The 20,884-nt window shown below is 37.5% G+C and overlaps 1 protein-coding gene across 2 annotated transcripts in view; it reads left to right on the plus strand.

The window, feature by feature from the left end:
• The window catches only part of EIF3H (eukaryotic translation initiation factor 3, subunit H), a 122,063-nt gene that overhangs the window by 29,278 nt on the left and 71,901 nt on the right, over positions 1-20,884 (plus strand). For both annotated transcript variants that reach the window (XM_011966142.1, XM_011966141.1), the window contains exon 4: positions 14,895-15,051. In XM_011966142.1, the coding sequence (XP_011821532.1) occupies positions 14,895-15,051 (157 nt within the window). The remainder of the gene's footprint in view (positions 1-14,894; positions 15,052-20,884) is intronic.

Consider the following 20,884-nt stretch of genomic DNA (forward strand, 5'->3'; position numbering starts at 1 on the left):
GCATGTCCAGGTGATTGATGCGTCTTAAAGAAAATGGAAGTTTGGCATCAGTTGGGTTAATAAGTTATAATTCACCTCTTATAGGCTGAAAAAAACCTCTCTGCGGAATGAACTGTAAACATTCTGGGGAGAGAAGTGTCTGTACCATAAGGGTAACTAGGCATATTTTAGTCACTGAATGTTCCTTGGATGGACAGATGGATAGATGAATGAATGAGAGTAGGTGAAATATGACAATTCTAAAAAAAAGATAGAAAAAAATTAAAGAAATCAGACTCGATGATTCTAAAAAATAAAAAGGGAGAAAAAAGAGAAGAGGTGAAATGTTTGTTTTAATAGTTGTTTTAATAGTAGCTAACATTTACTGAAGACTTACTAGTAATTGTGTGCTGGGTAGTTTGAGTGGATTATTTTTGAATTTTTGCAACAGTGCTTGAGATTGGTACTGTCTTTATCTCTGTAGGAGGAAGGTGTGGCTAGGGTAGATAAGGTAACTTACCTAAGGCCGCAGAGCTGGCACTCAAACTGTATTTTGGATTCTGGTTCCCAGCCCCTCAACCACTATGCTATAGGATTTTTCTGTTTGTGTAGACTACAGGGTTGGGGAGTCAGTCACACTGGTGTATACGTTCATAAGAATTCATGTTTAAGCTTTTACTAAAGTTTTTTTTCTTTTACTCAAACATTACATTTTTACAAAGAAATAAATATTTCTAGAATTACTGTGTACTAGACAACAAATGGAAGACAGCAGTGAGAGGTTTGAATGTTGGGGTTTCAGCTGGGCTTACTCACTGAATAAATAAATCACTGTCTTATAGAAGTTGTGATTCAAAGTGGGCCCTACTGCTGAAACAATTTTTTTTTTTTTTTTTAACCATTCTTAAAAATACAATGTTCAGAATAGAATTGGAGCTAAGGGAGTTGTGATTTGACCTCAGTGGAGGAGTATGCCTGTCATCTCCTGTAGAAGCAGCAAGGAGTGGCAGAGAAAACTATTTCTTACTCTCTTCTCAACAATTGCCACAGTCTTATGCTACTGGGCTTACAGTTACATAAGTGCTTGATATTACACAGTTTGGAGCTCACGTCTATTGTGTTCATGTATTTTGAGAGACTTCGTGACATAAATGTGTTTGATTCTGTAGTCTAAATGCTCAATTTTGGGAGTTGGGAAAGAACTGTTTACCTGCTTAATGTGACGGATTCTGTAAACCAGTGCTATTCAAAGTACGAGGAATGGTTTGGGAACACTGGCCTGCACAGAATAAACACAGGGTTAAGACTGAGTGTTTAGAAACTTTTATTATAGTAGTTTGACACTGCTCTGATATCCAAGTGATATCCCTGGACTTGTGTGTGTGTGTGTGTGTGTGTGTGTGTGTGTGTGTTTGATTTTCATCTTTTTAGTAAGTAATTTTTATTGTAATTTACTAAAGTATTGGTCTGTGATAGATTGGGGGAAAATGAGTTCTTCACCACTGATAACTTGAGAAGCATTGTTGTAAACTATTTTTGTGTCTGTTTTGGCTAATAGCATCTTTCTGTAACCAGAGTTGCTGAGACGAGCTCTGTCAGGGAAACCCTAACCCAGTGGTGCTAGAGGAATTAGACACACGTGCAGAAACATGGAGTGTGGAGTGGGAAATCAGGGGTCTCACAGCCTTCAGAGCTGAGAACCCAGAACAGAGATTTACCCACGTATTTATTGACAGCAAGCCAGTGATAAACATTGTTTCTATAGGTTATAGATTAACTAAAAGTGTTCCTTAAGGGAAATAAAGGGATGGGCGGAAATAAAGGGATGGGTCTGGCTAGTTATCTGCAGCAGGAGCATGTCCTTAAGGCACGGATTGCTCATGCTGTTGTTTGTGGTCTAAGAATGCCTTAAGGGGTTTTCCGCCCTGGGTGGTCCAGGTATTCTTTGCTGTCATTCCAGTAAACTGTAAACTGACTACCTTCCAGTGTGGCGTCAAGGCCATCAGAAGCATGTCACAGTGCTGCAAAAGTTTTGTTTATGGCCAGTTTTGGGGCCAGTTTATGGCCAGATTTTGGGGCCTATTCCCAGCAAGAGTAATAATTTAAGAATTTAATTGAACTGTATTTAAAATAGCATTGTGACCACTGAATACCATTAGATTTACTTAATTTTTAAATTAGTTTTAGTGGTAAAACATTTTAATAATTCGGTGTTTTTGAATACTGTGAACTGTTTTAAAAGATCAACAGGTTGCAACCTCAGCATTCCGTAGCTCAGCTTTATAAAGCAGGCTTAAAAATGATAGGTGGTATGGTTCTAACAGTTTAAAGTTACTTCTGTCCCTAATTATTTTAGTAGGACTTTTCAGCAGATCCTTATCGTGTCTGTTACAAAGATGATGGGAAGCCTGCTTTTCCTGGTGAAGGTTTATTGTAATAAATTTGGACAAATTGTTCAATTGTTGAAGCATAGGTTAGGCTTCTCTTAAACAGGCCTCTCTGCTTGTTGAAAACCAGGCCAGATGTTAGTTACCTCTTTAAGTTGATGGCGTGTATATGTGTGCATATTTTCTGGCAATTTGTATATGTGTGTGCAGTGATATTCACAGAGTTGAAGAGGAGTCAGGTTAACAAGAGATGAGATTTTAAAATCAGCAGGTGCTTTGGCTTGTAGTGTGTGGGCTTCTTTTTCTTATCCTTTCAAGTCTTAACTGCTTCATTCAGCTCATATTTTACAGATGTAAAGGGACCTGCTAAAATCAAGATATATTATGTCTCCATCATTGTCAACCTCAGTAGCCCTGTCAGAAAAAAATGAAACATTAGTTTGTTCTATTTTGTGAAACTCCACATAGCAAATCACAGTTATTGCTGTATTTTAAAAATCTTTTTCCTTAGTTTTTTTATTTGATGCTTTTTGAATTAAAAACAAACACATGCTCAATTCTATTATAACTAAAATACAGATATATAAAGGAACAAGTATGTCCGTCCATACCCATTCTTCTTTTTTTTTTTTGAGATGGAGCCTCACTCTGGAGTCGCCCAGGCTGGAGTGTAATGGCGTGATCTTGGCTCACTGCAACCTCCTCTTCCTGGGTTCAAGTGATTCTCCTGCCTCAGCCTACAGAGTAGCTGGGACTACTGGTGCACACCACCAGGCCTGGCTAATTTTGTGTGTGTTAGTAGAGATGGGGTTTTACCATGTTGCCCAGGCTGGTCTTGAATTTCTGAGCTCAGGCAGTCTGCCCAATTGGACCTTCCAAAGTGCTAGGATTACAGGCATGAGCCACCCACATCCTGCATCATTCTTCTTCATTCAAACACGTAACTACATGTAGGTAATAAGTTTTTATTACCGTTAATTTTTTTTTTTTTTTGGTTGAGACAGAGTCTTGCTCTGTTGCCCAGGCTAGAGTACAGTGGCGGGATCTCGGCTCTCTGCAGCCTCCGCCTCCCAGGTTCAAGTGATTCTCCTGCATTCAGCTTCCTGCGCAGCTGGGGTTACAGGTGCCAGCCATCATGCCCGGCCAATATTTTGTATTTTTAGTAGAGATGAGTTTCACCATGTTGGTCAGACTGGTCTGGAACTCCTGACCTCAGGTAATCGGCCCGTGTCAGCCTCCCAGAATGCTGGGATTACAGGCACCAGCCACTGCACTCGGCCCTATTAATTTTTAAAACTTTCTTTTTGGGTTATGGGCTTTTTTGGGAATTTGAAGAACGACAAAGTCTTTTTTTTTCCCCCCACAGGGAAATGCCTTCAAGTACACATATAGAAAATATTGCTGATGATTTTAAGAGGTTCATAGATCTTTTCAAGCACATATCTGCCCTTCAGGTTTGAATGTTTGCTTTTAGGGCTTGCATACTTTGAGAAGTACGCTTTTTGATATAGAATATTGGGTAGTGTGAATTTAAAAAAAAATCATGTCTTTTTGGGCAGGGGAATGGTAAGTGTTTTAACGTTTTCCAGTTTCTCTGAATTTGTTTTACATAAGCAGGCTTTTCCAGAAACAAATTATCTATGGTCTAAATAATCTCATTAAATTCCGAAATACTGTAAACAGGAAAATTCTAAGTAGCATACTTTGTCTTCTACAATAATACAATTTATTTTTGGTGACCTAGGTTTATTAAAAACAGTCAATAGATATTTATTTTATATTATACATAATAGGTGGGGTTGTATGTGGTTTTTAGCTTAGCTCTTTGGGTATTATAGCATCTCAGGGGATCTTTGAATTCTGAAATTGAGAGTAAAATTGGGAGTCAGCGCATGTATGAATTGTTTCTTCATCAGACTTTTAAAGTGTGTATGATTTTGCTCAGTTACGGTATTATTTATACACAACAAATTCCACTTTTTTTTTTTTTTTTTTTGGTGAGACGGAGTCTCGCTCTGTCGCCCAGGCTGGAGTGCAAAGGTGCAACCTCCACCTCCCCGGTTCAAGCGATTCGTCTGCCTCAGCCTCCCAAGTAGCTGAAACTATAGGCACGTGCCACCACGCACAGATAATTTTTTTGTATTTTTTGTAGAGATGGGGTTTCACTGTGTTAGTCAGGATGGTCTCAATCTCCTGTCCCCGTGATCCTCTGGCCTCAGCCTCCCGAAGTGCTGGGATTACAGGCATGAGCCCCTGCGCCTGGCAATTCCACTCATTTTAAATGCACAGTTGGATGAACTTTAGTAATTGTAAACAATTGCTTAACTGCTACCACAATCAAGATGTATTAATAGAATAGTTTCCCACTTGGAGAGTTTCCTGGTATCCTTCTGCAGTGGGTATTTGCCTTCTCACCTTGGCCCTAGGCAACCACTTATCTATCAGCTTCCTGTTGCTATTGTTTTGCCTTTTCTAGAATTTCATATAAATGAAATTATATGCGTAGTACATAACATTTTGTTTAACTTCTTTCACTTGGTATGTTTTTGAGATTCCTTCCTGTTTTGTCTATTGATATTTTATTCCTTTTTATTGTTGAGTGTAATTCCATAGAACAGATATACGGGTTGAACATCCCTAATTGGAAAATCCAGAATTTGAAAAGTTCCAAACTGTGAAACTTTTTCAGCGCTGACATGATGCCACATTGGAAAATGTATACCTCACTTCATGTGATGGATCGTTGTCAAAACACAGGTGCACACCACACAGTTTATTCGGGGTCTCCAAGGGGAAAGAGACCCTCCCAGTCTCCTTCAGCTATGTTACGAAGTTTTTTTTTTTCCTGTATGCCCAAATTGCCCCCTGCAAGCATACCTGCAGAGCATGATAAAGTGGGAGCTTGATACATCAACAGCAGATTCCCCATGATGATCCACATGGGGCCAAGACGACCTGTCTGTGTTACTCACTGTGTGGTGGTGGTGGTGGTGTTTTTGCTTATTCTCTGCCCTGTGGTGTAAAGATAGGATTGAAAATGCAAGTATTCCAAAATCTGGACACGTGTGGTCCCAAGCATTTTGGGTGAGGGATATTCAACCTGTGCTGCAGTTTATTTATTCATCTGCATTTGGTGGTTTGGGTTGCTTCCAGTTTTTAGCTCTTATGAATGTCTACCATGAACATTTGTATGTTTTTATGTCTTTGGATGTTTTTATTTCTCTTGGGTAGATTCCTGGGACTAGGTATAGTCATTTGGTGCGTTTATGTTTAGCTAATAAGATATTGTAGTTACTGTTTTCTGCTTCCACACTAGCAATTTTCATAGAGTTGAAGCTTTTTAGAAAGGTCTCACTTTCTACTTTCGTGGCTCACACAAGTTCAAAACTCCATATCCTGGCCCAAGAACAGAGATTGGATTATTACTCGGCTCCTGGATTTTGCTGATTGTATCTAGTCTGATGTATTTTGGGGTGTGACAGCATCAACTTGCAGGTCCTGAAAGTCCCATATGTTTCTTAAATCGTTTTCTTTTTACCTCTGAACTTTATTGGAGTTGCAGCCTTTATTAGAGGAATTCTGGTGTTAGCTTCATAGACATGCCTACTAGGTAAAGATTGACCCTGACCCTGGCATCAGGAATATGCATATTGCTAATTGAAAGCTATGGTAACTTTTCCTGAAAGGGTTTTACTAGTATATTGTATTTTATAATTCATTAACATAAATGAAATTGGTAGTTTTGAATTACTTAATGTCATTTTAAGATACAACTATTCCTGCTTGGCATGGTGGCTCACGCCCGTAATCCCAGCATTTTTGGAGGCCCCGGGCGGGTAGATCACTTGAGGCCAGGAGTATGAGACCAGCCTGGCCAATATGGTGAAACCCTGTCTCCCCTAAAAATACGAAACAAACTTAGCTGGGTGTGGTGGCAGGCACCTGTAATTCCAGCTACTAGAGAGGCTGAGGCAGGAGAATCGCTTGAACCTGGGAGGCAGAAGTTGGCAGTGAGTCGGGATTGTGCCACTGCCCTCCAGCCTGGGTGACAGAGCGAGATCCTGTCTCGAAAACACACAACTTTATATCAGTAAGTGGGGCTATTATTTATCTAACAGTTCCTTTAGTAAAAATGTGAATGTGTATCACTCCCACGCTAGTGCTTATCCGTCTAGAGACCTTTTTCTTCCCTTAAAATACAACTTGTGTGCTTTATGAAATGTAAATATTAGCATTTTTATTTAAAAGATTAAAAATCCATAGTCATCAAGTATTCTCTTCTCCCAAGTTTTCCTAGGGCTGATGGCTTGTTCTTCAGTTCTCTGGTCAGGTATCCTCTCAGAAGCCCTTCCTGGATTCCCCTCAGTTAAGGCTGCCTCCCTGCCCCTCCTCGTTACATTTCTCCTTTTCTTCTTAGCAATTTCCACAATCTGTAATCACATTAATTTTCCTAATTGTCATTCTAGAATAGTGGTTCCTAAAGTGTGAGGATCTTGGACACCCTTTTAGAGAGTCTCCAAGGTCAAAACTTATTTTCATAATAACATGTAATTTGTCATTTTTACTCTCATTCTTTCATGACTGTTTGATGGAGGTTTCCAGATGCTACATGATGTGTGTGATATCATAAAGGATTGACTACAAGAACAGATGTGATTATCCATCTGTTTTCTATTAAAACAGATATTAAAAAGATTTACAAAAATGTAAAACTACGTCTCTCCTCTCCTGGATTAAATTTTTTTTTGAAAATGGAAATTTTTTACAAAAATGTGAAACGTTGTTGTTCTTATATCCTGATAAAATTACCTTGTTTTATAAAATATTTTTTCATTAAAACATAGTTTATATTAGCATGTAATGCATTTATTTTTATTTTTTTCAAAACTTCCAATAGAAGTTATTTTTAAGAGAAATAAATATTTCAGACATTTCTTGGTCTGAATTTCTGATATGCAGATATCAATGTATAAGATTTTTGAGGGGTCCATGAAAATTTTAGGGATTTTTAAAATGTTTTAAGAGTTTTTTTTTTTTTTTAAATTTTAAAGGGCCTTGAAATAACATGAAATATCTTTAGTCTTTGTTCTTGTTCCTGTCACACTGTTCCCCAAACCTTTAGGATTTCCTGAGTGATAGGACTGTCTTTTATTCGTAATGCTTCCCCTTTGGTCACACCTGAGTTAATGCTGATGAGATGGTTTGGGTCAAGCCCCTCAGGATGGAGCTAGTCACCCAAAAGAGCAAGTGATTAGCGGGTTGGAACCTTCAGCCCCACTGACCTCTGGAAAGGAGGGTAGCTGGGCTGGAGATTAAGCTCCATCCATTAAGCTCTGTAAAAACTCTTGTACAAGATTTGATGAGCTTTTGGGTTTCCAAACACTTGGAGGAGCTGGGAGGATGGAGGCCCAGAGAAGCTCTGCCCCCTAACCTCAAATACTTTGTCCTGTGCATCTCTTCATCTGGCTTTTCATTTGTATCCTTTGTCATGTCCTTTATAATAAACTGATAAATGCAAGTAAAGTGTTTCTCTGAATTCTGTGAGTCATTCTAGCAAATTATTGAATCTGAGGAAGGTTTTGTGGGAACTCCCGATTTATCGCTGGTTGGTCAGACGTACTGGAGGCCTGGATTTGGAATTGGCATCTGAAGTGAGGGCAGTCTTGTAGGACTGTGCCCTTAACTTTTGGAATCTGACACTAACTTCAGGAAGATAGTGTCAAAAATTGAATTAAATTGTAAGATACCCAGCTGGTGTTTGGCGAATTGAAGAATTACATGGTATAGAAAGAACCCACACATCTGGTGTCAGCAGTTGTGTGAGAGTAAAGAAAAACAGTGTGTTTGAGACTTGCTGTTCTAAAAAATATGAGCCCCATGAAAGTAAGACCTATGTGTTTGATTTAGTTTCATATTTCCAGGGCCTGGCAGAGGTGACTGATCTGAAAAGTCACTCAGTAAATATCTAAGTGAATGAATGAATGAATGAATGAATGAAGGAATGAAAGAAGTCAAAATAACAGAAGCCTAGTGATTCTATGCAGAAAGATTTCAAATCTTTCTGTAGTTACTGGTCTATGCAGACATTATGTTTGATGGGAAATTATTCTAGTTCATCAAAAAGCTATAATATTTATTTTGGTCAAATTTGAACTGTTCCCTGCCATGGAACTGAGTCTTTGATATGATTTTGATAGGGAGGTCTTAGAGATTCTGTTAAATCTTTTCCTTTAGGAAGGATGGAAGATTTTACCTGCCATTCTTAACTCTTCTAAATTTTAGATTTATTGAATTAATAGTGTTATTTATTTGGCTATTTTAGATTGGCATTTATATTTTATCCTATAATACAGAGAATACTTGTCAGAGAAGTTAAATCCTTTCTTGCTTTTAGATTTTCAGGCAAAAGTCTAAAAATCTAATCTAATAGGTTTAGATTTTTAGATTTAAAAATCTAAAATCTAATAGGTTTTCTTTTCTTTTTCTTTTTTTTTTTTAAAGCCAGACACTTTAAAAAATAGCTTTGTGTTCATTAGAGATTGCGTAATAGTCTGCTTTGCTTTTTCAAATAGTTTCACTGAATAATGAACAATAGTAGAAAACTGTTCCCTTCAGGGTAATTTCAGCAGACAGGACATCTGTTTACTGTCTTGCAGGTTGGGATTCCTTGAAGATCTGCCCAAGTTGAGACTGTGTAAACTTCAGAAATCTGGGAAACGGTTTGAGAGGCAACTGACCTAATCAGAGAACAATACTTACTGTTTAGGGCACATAGAGTACGTTAAGCATTTAGACCCAGAACGTGACAAAGTTTCAGAAGGTGTAGAAGAATTTGATGAGTTAGGTTTCTACTGGCAAGTTTGCTTCTGTCCCTTGAGGCATAATTCATAGTAGAATCCTCATTTACCCACTAATTTATAGGATAAACAAATCTAGTCAGCAATGGTTTATAACAGTCTTAGATATGGGGTCAGATCCTAAGGTGTCTTACTGTGCTGCAGAAAGCATGAATATTTCAAGATGGGTTGCTGGTATTACCTTCCCTCTTGTTTATATGTTGTAGAGATTCTTCCAAGTACGGCTTGAATTCCTCTTATTAGGGTGATATTTATGCTTATTTATAAACAACATATTCACTTTTGGGTCTGTATTTCTCAGTGCCTTCACTTTTCAGCACCCCACGAAGTCTGAAAACAGAGGAAAGGAAATTGGGGTTTGACCAGCAGTGTATTGTAGTCATCTGAGGAGTTACAACAAAACAAAAACAAAGGAAAGCCAGGCCATACAACTTCATTAAAAGTTAGAATTAAATAGGATGTTAGAGTAAGTTGGAGAAACTGAAAACAGACACCGCCCACCAAACCCAGTATAGGAACCCACCCCATATCAGTTAGCTGAATTTCAGGAGTGTGCTCAGGCATTAGTATACTTTAAAGCTCCCCAGATGGCTCTAATGTGTATCCAGAATGAGGACCCCTCTTCATTTATCTAAAAAAAGCTCTTTAGGTGATTTTGCTTAGCTGAGAATGAGTAAATAGGGCTCGTGAGTGTATATGTATCACAAATGTGGGGTCATTTGTGATACATGTAAACAAAATATAACAGGAGAGTGTTTTTGTTTTGAAGAATGGTTAAGCTTTCCATGTGTCTTTTTCAGCCTTTGCTGTTATCACCATGTTTGGTGCGCTCAGCTTGGTGTCACTCATTTATTGTGAAGTAATTAGAAGTGCTTTGGACTCAGAAGTCAGGTCTCACTTCCCTGGCTGGATTCCCTGTCAGCTTATCTCTGTTTCCTTATGTAAAATGGGAAAATAATATAACTGACTTCATAGGGCGGTTGTAAGGATTCAGTGAGTCATTGCGTGTAAGACACTTAGTGGTCTTAGCTTGACATATCATAAGTGATTGATAAGTGTTTGCCGTTCATTCCTTCAGCAAAATATGTTTTGAGTATCTTTTATGTGCCAGTATCTGTGTTAGGTGTTGAAGATGTGGTGAGTAGATCATCCTTTCATTTTTATGGGATCCTTTACAAGGGGAGACAATGAGCGCATTGATTCTGTCTCTTCTTAAAGATACTTCAAATCTATGAAACTTTGAAATACATATACATGGGAAATTCTTGGTTATCTATGTAGAGTAGCAGAACTATGTATGTCATTTAGTTCTATTGAATCAGGAATTTCCTTTCCTTTTAACATCTAAATCAATGTCCACAACCTTTCTGGCACCAGGGACTAGTTTCGTGAAAGACAATTTTTCCACGCAGGGATAGTTGTGGGGAGATGAGAGGATGGTTTCTGGACGACACTGTTCCACCTCAGATCGTCAGGCATTAGATTCTCCAAAGGAGCGTGCAACCTAGATCCCTCGCATGTGCAGTTCACAATAAAGGTTTGTGCTTCTATGAGAATCAGTGCCACTGGTCACCTGACAGGAGACGAGCTTAGGCAGTTTACCTCCCGCTGTGCAGCCAGGTTGCTATCAGGACACGGAGCAGTACCAGAGCAGTACCCGTCTGTGGCCTGGGGGTTGGGAACCCCTGCTCCAAATGAATCCTCCTCTAAGGCATCTCCACGACATTACTTCTTGAACTAAAGAATTGAGGTTTTAGTGTGTATGTAGGAAGTAGGACGATCATAAAGTGTCACAGTGAAGTATGAGCTAGCTTAGTTTTGATAATAATGGTTTTTTTTTCCTGAATACTTTATCGGATTATATTAAAATGACAAGATCGTAAATATTAAAGTTGGAAATTATTTTAGTGATCGAGTCTTTCCTGAATGTTTTCTTTTTTGGACAGCCTTAGAGTTGAAATCTTCTTTCCAGAAACTATCACCTGTGGTCCTTAGGTTTTACCTTCAAAGTAAGACTAATCCTCTAGCAACCAAAGAGCTCTTCAGTGTTTGGAAAGTGCTTTTTTTGAGTGTCCCTTGCCTAGAGAGAGATTTGCATTAATTTTACTGGTTCTCATCATAGGATTTTAAGCTTTCTCTCTTGTAATTACCCTTTTCTGTGGATTCTTACTCATACTGATTGTTTTTTGTGTTTTTCTCATTTCTTAGTTGGGTACTGTTACTGGTAAATTTTCTCTTGGGTCATTGTGAAGAACTGAGGATAACAGTTCAGTGATGTTGAAAGAGTGAGATAATTATTTCTTTTACTTGGAGCACTGTATTCTATTGATAATACATAAAATTGCATTGGCTCTTTGGCAAGCATGTCAAGCCTGGTGTGCTGTTTGGTTACGTTATCCTTACTGATCCCTTTAGAATTCACTTTTGTTAGAGTTAAGACAGTTTTCAATATAGTTTGAACTGTAAAAACTTGTTTTAAAATATATTAATTTTTTTGTTGCTATTTTCTTCATTACTGGAAATGAGGTTATTTTCACCTGGCTTCTTTATGAAACTGTGCTGGTACTAGTCACCAGTATTCTCTTTTGCATATGTAGGAATCAGCTGTTTAGGAATCACTTCTAGAATTTGTCTGAAGAACTGTGTTAAGCTCATATATATCTTCTAGTATCTCTTGTTTACTTTGATTTCAGTAGTGGTTCAACAATCTCATTAGTAGGGGTTAGTATAAAGGAATCTAGGTAACCTAGATGAATTGGTAGATGTGTTTGTAATAACTATCAGTTTAGTTTATCCCTTCTTAATCATCTGTGTTTGTTCTGTTTTTTAAGTGTAAAAATGATTTTTCTTGGCAGAGAGGTATGTTGAATAAGCATTAGTTATTGACAGAAATCAACAATATTGGTCATTTATTGAGCACTTAGTAAGTATGTGGCAGACTCTGCAAAGAACTCTATACTGTGTCATTTTTAGTAGTGTCGGTAATGATATGAATAGTGCTATTTTGCAAATTAGAATCTAAGGCTTGAGAAGATTAAATAGCTTTCTCAAGGTCACAGCTAGTAAATGCTGGAGCTGGAACTCATACCCATACTTGTATGACTCATCAAGTCCATTTTTGTGCCTTTCAAGAAGTGGAGAGGTCTTTCATACAGGAATGTGTAGGTTGTGTACTTCTTTCATTTCATAGTATTGAAGGTCTGCCAGTCTTATTAGTTGGTGTTAATCCATTTTGAGCTCTTTTCTCTGCTGACTGCTTGCTCTCCTTTGGAGTTCCGTATCTTACTGGTGTAGTCTTTTTGGATCTATTCATAACACAGTTTTTACTGCATGTCTGTTGTCTATTACTAACCGGTTATTTTAATTATCAATTTAGTTAGTAATATGAAAATCATCTCCTTGTTATTAAAGTATACACACAAGCTTTGAACTTCAACTAGGTTTAAATCTTGGCTCCACTACTTCCTAGATGTGTGACCGTTAGCCGTTTACTTAATTTCTCTCTGCCTCAGTTTTCTTATCTATAAAATGAGTGTAACTGTACCTTTCCCCTAAGATTGTTGCAAAAATTACATGATAGGGTAATACATGCAAAATAATTAGGTGATTGCCTATTATATAATGTTTAGTAAATGTAATGTGCTGTTATTAACTGGTCATTAATTAGTTTCTTTTTTTTCTTTCATAATTGGTTTATTGGTTGTGTTGAGGATCAGTACACAGACATTTCAATTTGTTCGCAATTCTTAACATATATAGTGAAAATCTAAAAAGCCATGTGTTATAATTTTTAAAGTTATTTCAGTAACTTTCCAGCTTAAAATTGGGAAGCAAATTTTCCATAAGAGGCTATCAAGTGCCAGTATCTTCACATGTTAGTAAGCTGTTACATAGATCTCACCAATTCACAATATAATAATATGGACTACATACTCATATTTTCCATCTTCCACAGCACATTAACAAAGTTAATTAGAAAAGCAGGACTCCCACTACTAAAGATGTTACAGTGCATACAATTATGACACGGAGAGTCATGATCAAAGAGTGTGTTTCTTTAGGAAATAGTTCTACTAAAAATAATGTGGGAATGAAAGTAATTTAAACTGTTCAGGACATTAAATGCAGGACCGTAACTCCATATTGCCATTTAATATGCTTTGTATTACAGGATATAAAAACTAACCCCCAACTATGGAATGTTAAGCTGACAAGACAGTCAAACTCTCCCATAATTCAATATCTCACACAAACTTGTGTTTACAAAATAGTTGATAACAGTATTCCTCTGGGTTGTACAAGAAGGGAAATAGGGACTACTGATAAGATGCAATGTATTATGATATTAGTTAAACTTGGCTTCTTTATCTCTGGTGTCATCAGAGGCTGGACTTTTCTCAGTTTTGGTTTCTTTGTTTTGTGCAGGTAAATTTCTTTAGTTTCCTGGTTGGCCACTTTGGCCTGTTTTCCCTTTGCTCCCCTTTTCCCTTTGTTTGCACTTTTTTGTCTGAAGATTTATCCTTTCCTGCTGCCTTTTTTAGCTTTGTTTCCACTTTTGCGGGGGCAAGTTTAGCTGACAACCGCATTGATTCCCTCTTAGGCTGTTTCTTCACCACCCCTGTGGCTGAGCTGACCTGTGGACTCAGGCTGCGCACAGAGGTAGCTGCCGGCCCTGTGTGTGCCTGGCCCACCCATTACTTAATTTCTAACAGTAATACATTTGTTTTAATGGAGCACTAATAACGTACAAATAAATTGTCATTTTCTTGTTAGACTTCTTTTCCCTCTGAGAACTTTACACTACAATTTTGAATGTGTTGCCTTTTGGGTCTTCAGGCCATGGGCTTATATGAAATATTAATGTTATTATTATTAGTATGTGTCAGGCACTATAAAAAGCACTTTACATATATTAACCCCATGTTGTAGGAATTATTAGTATTATTATTATTGCAGACTTTAATTGCTTGTCCGCCTATGCATGGTGTTACCTCTTTTATCTTTATGGGAATATTAAAGGAGAGAGTAGTATAAGATCCGGTTATTCCATGAAAGGTTGTTTAGTGAATCCTTCTGGTTGAGGAAAACTAGATCATGCTGGAGACTGTACCAACCAGATTCTTGTTGGATACATGCTGGAGACTGTACCAACCAGATTCCCGTTGTTGCGTCCTCTGACTATGGAGATGATCTGTTGAGAAAGACAAAATGAGAATGTATCAGAAGGCTCTGCTTTCAGGTGTCCCAATAATTGAGACCTTTATCTCTGTATCTTAATGATTTTTGTCATTTACGTGTCTATTAACATGATCACTTTCTCAATAATAGCCGCAGGTTGAGGGGAGTATTTATTGTTTGATTTGGCTGAAGGAACTCCTAGATGCCAGACCATGGGGGAGCTTTGATTTAAGAGCACAAATGCTGTACATGGCCGTTTTTGACATGTAGTCCAATTCCTGGAGTTTCAGATCTACATTTAGATTATGTGAGCTTTATTATTTATGTAAGGGTAAAGGAAAGGATTTGTAAGACATTTATTTATTCCTCTTATTTAATTTTGTGGTTTTGCAAACCTAGTGCAGTTTATTTTGTTTTTTTTTTTCTTAGAAATAAAGGAAATAATAAACTAGGATGGTTGTTAAGCTCCTTTCTGTGTGTGTGTGTGTTTTAGGTGGTATTAAAGATAATCAAACATTATCAAGAAGAAGGACAAGGAACTGAAGTTGTTCAAGGAGTGCTTTTGGGCCTGGTTGTAGAAGATCGGCTTGAAATTACCAACTGCTTTCCTTTCCCTCAGCACACAGAGGATGATGCTGACTTTGATGAAGGTAAGGGTGTTCATCACAAGTGTGTCTTTGCAGTGCATACAAATGGATATTAACACAGGTCTCACCATAACTTTTGATAAAGTTATGTGAGCTGGGAGTCTGTCAGGCCAGCCTACTTCACTTGATATCTGATACTTTGGAAAAATTACATAAATTCTGGGAAATGAGGGTTTATACCATAGACATCATTAGTTTGGCCTTTACTTATTTGGAATTTGTGATTCCGATTTGTAATAGATTGGATAGGAACTCTGCTGATGTTGACTTTGTCAACCTGAAATCAGCTTACTAAATAAAGATTTGAGGGACAAAGATCATCCTTATGTGTCTGGTATCCATTCCCTTCTATCTTGTTTTGATTAAGTCAGTGTTTAGAAAGAGATGGAGTCATTTTCTGCTTCAGAAAGAAGATACTCCTCAAGCATTTCAGAAATATTCTGTTTTTGTACTATGGGTGTAATTGTTTCATTAGCAAAGGCTGAGAGTAGTTAAAAGCTCACATCAAAGGCTAAAGTCAGCATCTAAAAGATTTTTTTAAAAGTCACGTTGAAAATAACCTCTCACTTATTTGAACTCTCAGGTTTCATTTTCTGTGTAACTTTTTATTGTGGTAAAAAGCACATAAAAATTTTAAGTATACATTACAGTAGTGTTAAGTATATGCATATTGTGCAGTAGGTTTCTAGAACTATTTCATCTTGCAAAACTCAAACTGTGTATCCATTGAACAATCCTTTTTCCACCTCTTTCATCCCTTCATCCCCTATTCTACTTTGTGTTTCCAAGAGTCCGACTATAGGTACTTTATGTTAGTGGAATCATGTGGCATTTATTGTTTTGTGAGTGGCTTATTTAGCATAATGTCCTAAAAGTTCATGCATGTTGTAGCAATGACAGGATTTTCTTCTTTTTTCTTAATGCTGAATAATAATTCATCATCTGTATGTACCACTTTTCCTTATCCAGCCATCTATCGATGGAAGTTTAGGTTACTCCCACCTATTGGCTATTGTGAATAATGCTGCAGTGAACATGGTTGTGCAAATATCTCTTCAAGATCCTGTTCCCATTTTCTTTTGGATACGTACCCAGAAGTGGTATTACATAGTAATTCTATTTTTAATTTTTTGAGGAACTTCTGTATGTTTTTTAGTAGCAGCTGCACCATTTTACATTTCTAACCTTGCACAAGGGTTCCAATTTCTTAATATCCTTGTCAACACTTGTTGTTTTCTGTGTGTTTGATAATGGCCATTTTAACAGATATGAGGTGATCATCTCATTGTGGTTTTGATTTGCACTTCTGATGATTACTGATGTTGAGGATCTTTTCATATGCTTGTTGGTGATTTGTATATCTTTGAAAAAATGTCTATTCAAGTCCTTTGCTGATTTTAAAATTGGAGGCTTTTTTTTTTCCTGTTGAGTTGAAGGAGTTCTTTATATTCTGGATATTAACCTCTTATCAGATATGTGGTTTGCAATATGTATTTTCTCCCGTTTTGTAGGTTACCTTTTTACTATATTGATTGTTTGCTGGGCAGGAGTTTTTACATTTGATGTACTCAATTTATTTGCATCATCTTTTAGCAGCGTTTTGTAGGTAACCAAAGCGTTTTACCTCTTTGCTTAAGTTTATTCCTAAGTATTTTATTCTTCATGATGCTATTGTAAATTGGATTTTTCTTAATTTCCTTTTTGTCATTTTCGATATGACTTTTAACTGATCACTTTAACTTTGATAGAATGTTACTTCATTTGACTTCATACCTTCATAATACCTTGAGCATATGATAGACACAAAGTATATGCTTGCTAAAGTGAAATAAATACCTTGTAATTTGTCTGCAAAACAGTTTTTCATTAAAGAATTCCTCTGGAAACTAACCAGGGCTACTTTTGTTCTAGGCACCTGAATACTAGCATACTTGGATTTTTTAAACCTTTATGCAGTGTGCATCTTTTTTTTTTTTTTCTTTAAAAAAAACTGGCTATGCTCTCCCTATTTCATCTGAATTACCTCCCACAGAATTAAGGTTGAGATTTCTCTGCAGTTCATTCTGGCAGTATTAGAATATCTCTTTCTCTATACATGTACATATCTGGGGGTACTTAATTATATTTAAATAATCACTAGGGCTGGAAAAGAAGAGATTGTTAATGCAGTTTCTTTGGTTTACAAGTGAGGAGTTTGAGAGGTTTAAGTGTTTTGTTTGGTTATTGGGTTGGTGGCACAGTTGAGAATAGAATCTATTCCAGAACAGTTAACACTGTCACACAGTTTTTTCAGGTAATTAATTTTTAAAATAATATTCTTGGTTTAGAATATGAAGAAATAATATTCATTGCAATTATGGTAGGCGAATGAAACAAAATATATTACTAATTCTAGATCATTGGAAACCAACTTCTTTTATGAGCCTGAAATACTTGAATTGACCAGTATGTTATTTCACGAACATGCACTTGATTTTTAAAATTTCTATAAGCTCTTTATTTTCAAAGTCTTAAAAGAATGTTTATTTCAGAAGTTTCACATGGAGTAAGAAGCACAGATTATTATCCTAATTTTACAAATTGGAAAACAGAGAACAGAAGAATAACTGTGTGGATTTACGTAGGAAGACTTTGCGAGAATAGATTTTTTTAAAAAAATGATCATTTAGGGCCTTTTAACTGATAAGAAAAACAAAACCTCAATTCTTTGGTTTTCCTGCCAGTTTTCTCTGCTTCTTCACTTGGGTTAGAGAAAAAGCAAGTTCCAGAATATATACTACATGCTGCTATTTGTGTGAAATTTTAAAAAATATAATACTACATGCTGATAAAAGATACACATGTAGTAAGAGTATAAACATGCATGAGAATAATAAACACCAAATTCAGGATAATAGTTACCTCTGGAAGGGGAGGTATAGAGGGGACACAGACGACTTCAGCTTTATTGGTAAAATTACTTAAGTTGGGTAGCAAGGACACAAGTATATGTTATTTGTGTTAGTCCATTTTCATGCTGCTGATGAAGACATACCCCACACTGGGTAAGTTACAAAGAAAAAGAGGTTTAATGGACTCACAGTTCCACATGGCTGGGAGGGCCTCACAATCACGATGGAACGTGAAAGGCACGTCTTACATGGCAGCAGGCAAGAAATAAAATGAGAACCAAGCGAAGAGGGTTTCCCCTTATGAAATCATCAGATTTTGCAAGACTTACTCATTACCATGAGAACAGTATGGGGGCAACCGCCCCTATGATTCAGTTATCTCCCACTACGCCCCCTCCCACAACATGTGGGAATTATGGGAGCCACAATTCAAGATGAGATTTGGGTGGCGACACAGCCAAACCGTATCATGCCACTGCTGCTCTTCCCAAATCTCATGTCCCCACATTTCAAAACCAATCATGCCTTCCCAACTGTCCCCCAGAGTCTTAACTCAGTTCAGCATTAACTCAAAAGTCCACAGTCCAAAGTCTCATCTGAAACAAGGCAAGTTCCTTCTACCCGTGATCCTGTAAAATCAAAAGCAAGTTAGTTCTTCCTAGATATGACGGGGGTACAGGCATTGGATAAATACACGCATTTCAAATGGGAGAAATGAGCCAAAATCAAAGGGCAGAAGGCCCCAGGCAAATCTTGAAATCCAGTGGGGCAGTCAAATCTTAAAGCTCCAGAAGTGATCTCCTTTGACTCCATGTCTCACATTCAGGTCAAGCTAATGCGAGAAGTGGGCAGCTCTGCCCCTGTGTCTTTGCAGGGTACAGCCTTCCTCCCGGCTGCTTTCATGGGCTGGCGTTGAGCGTCTGCGGCTTTTCCAGGTGCATGGTGCAAGCTGTTGGTGGATCTACCATTCTGGGGTCTGCAGGACAGTGGCCTTCTTCTCACAGCTCCACTAGGCAGTACCCCAGTGGGGACTCTGTGTGGGGGCTTCAACCTCACATTTCCCTTTTGCACTGCCCTAGCAGAGGTTCTACATGAGAGCCCTGCACCTGCAGCAAACTTCTGCCTGGACATCCAGGCATTTCCATACATCCTCTGAAATTTAGGCAGAAGTTCCCAAACCTCAATTCTTGACTTCTGGGCACCTGCAGGCTCAACACCACATGGAAGCTGCCAAGACTTGGGGCTTGCACCCTCTGAAGCCACAGCCCGAGCTGTATCTTGGCTCCTTTTAGCCATGGCTAGAGTGACTAGGATGCAGGCCACCAAGTCCCTAGGCTACACACAGCAGGAGGGCCCACAAAACCTTTTTTTCCTTCTAGGCCTCTAGGCCTGTTATGGGAGCTGCAGCTGTGAAGGTCTCCGACTTGCCCTGGAGACATTTTCCCCACTGTCTTGGAGATTCGCATTTGGCTTCTCATTACGCAAATTTCTGCTTGAATTTCTCCTCGGAAAGTGGGCTTTTCTTTTCTATCGCATTGTTAGGCTGCAAATTTTCTGAACTTTATTCTGTGTTTCCCTTTTAAAACTGAATGATTTTAACAGCACCCAAGTCACCTCTTCAATGCTGTGCTGCTTAGAAATTTTTTCCACCACATACCCTAAATCGTCTCTCTCAAGTTCAGCGTTCCACAAATCATTTAGCAGTCTCTTTGCTAAAACATAGCGAGAATCATTTTTATTGCAGTTCCCAGCAAGTTCCTCATCTCCATCTGAGATCACCTCAGCTTAGATTTCGTTATCCATGTCATTATTAGCATTTTGGTCAAAACCATTCAACAAGTCTCTGGGAAGTTCCAAACTTTCCTACAGTTTTTCTGTCTTCTGAGCCCTTTCAACTGTTTCAGCCTTTGCCTACTATCTGGTTCCAAAGTTGCTTCCACATTTTTGGATATTTACAGTGGCACCCAACTCTTGGTACCAATTTACTGTATTAGTCCGTTTTCATGCCACTGATAAAGACATACCCGAGACCTGGCAATTTATAAAGAAAAAGAGATTTAATGGACTCACAGTTCTACGTGGATGGGGAGGCCTCACAATCATGGCAGAAGGCAAAAGACATGTCTTAGATGGTGGCAGGCAAGAGAGAAAATGAGCATGAACATGTACATTAAACATTTAAATGAAAACATTTAATATTTGTCAGTGTAAAAATTTAAATTTAAGAACACTACAACAATTCAAGTTTTTAAAATTTCAATTAAAATATACTTTAAATTTAAATCAAACAGTTGTAAATGTAGAAAAATATTTTAGCCCTGAGATAGAGACTTACGTTTATCATTAAATAGTAAAAAATAGGCATTGTATTCTGTGTACTGTATATAAATTGCCTATGATTAGTTGTTAATCTGCACAGTTGAAGGTCTTTTCAGTCCCATTTTCTGAAATTAGGATACTGATGTTTAGTGACATAAATAACTTATCAGAAATCTTAACTAGGAATTGATAATATAGGGATTATAACCAGTAGCTGGCTGAGTTCCAAATACCATGGTTTTTCTACTATAATATGTTGCTCTTAGACTCTTAGTGAAGTGTATGCCAGAAGTTAAAGGGTGTTGAGTGTAGGTCATTATTCCGTATGTGAAATCCACTTTTTGTGTAAAACAAGTAAATAAGTTTTTCTTGGTCTACCTTTGGAAATTAATGGGAATTGTCATTTTTCTTATACATGTGAAAAATCTAAGATAATAGTATTCTTTAGTTTTTCATAACCTCATGTGATAGATTTAAATTTTAGGTTCTTTCACCTAACCCATATATTCTTTTTGAAAAAATACTTGCATTGATCTCTCCATTTTATTTTTCATGAGAATTTAAAAAATACTCATAAATTTTTCTGACAACTATTTACTCCTCAACCCTTTAGAATGACTGTGTAC

The sequence above is a fragment of the Mandrillus leucophaeus genome, unplaced genomic scaffold (genome assembly GCF_000951045.1).
Source record: "Mandrillus leucophaeus isolate KB7577 unplaced genomic scaffold, Mleu.le_1.0 Scaffold749, whole genome shotgun sequence".
Lineage (NCBI taxonomy): Eukaryota > Metazoa > Chordata > Mammalia > Primates > Cercopithecidae > Mandrillus > Mandrillus leucophaeus.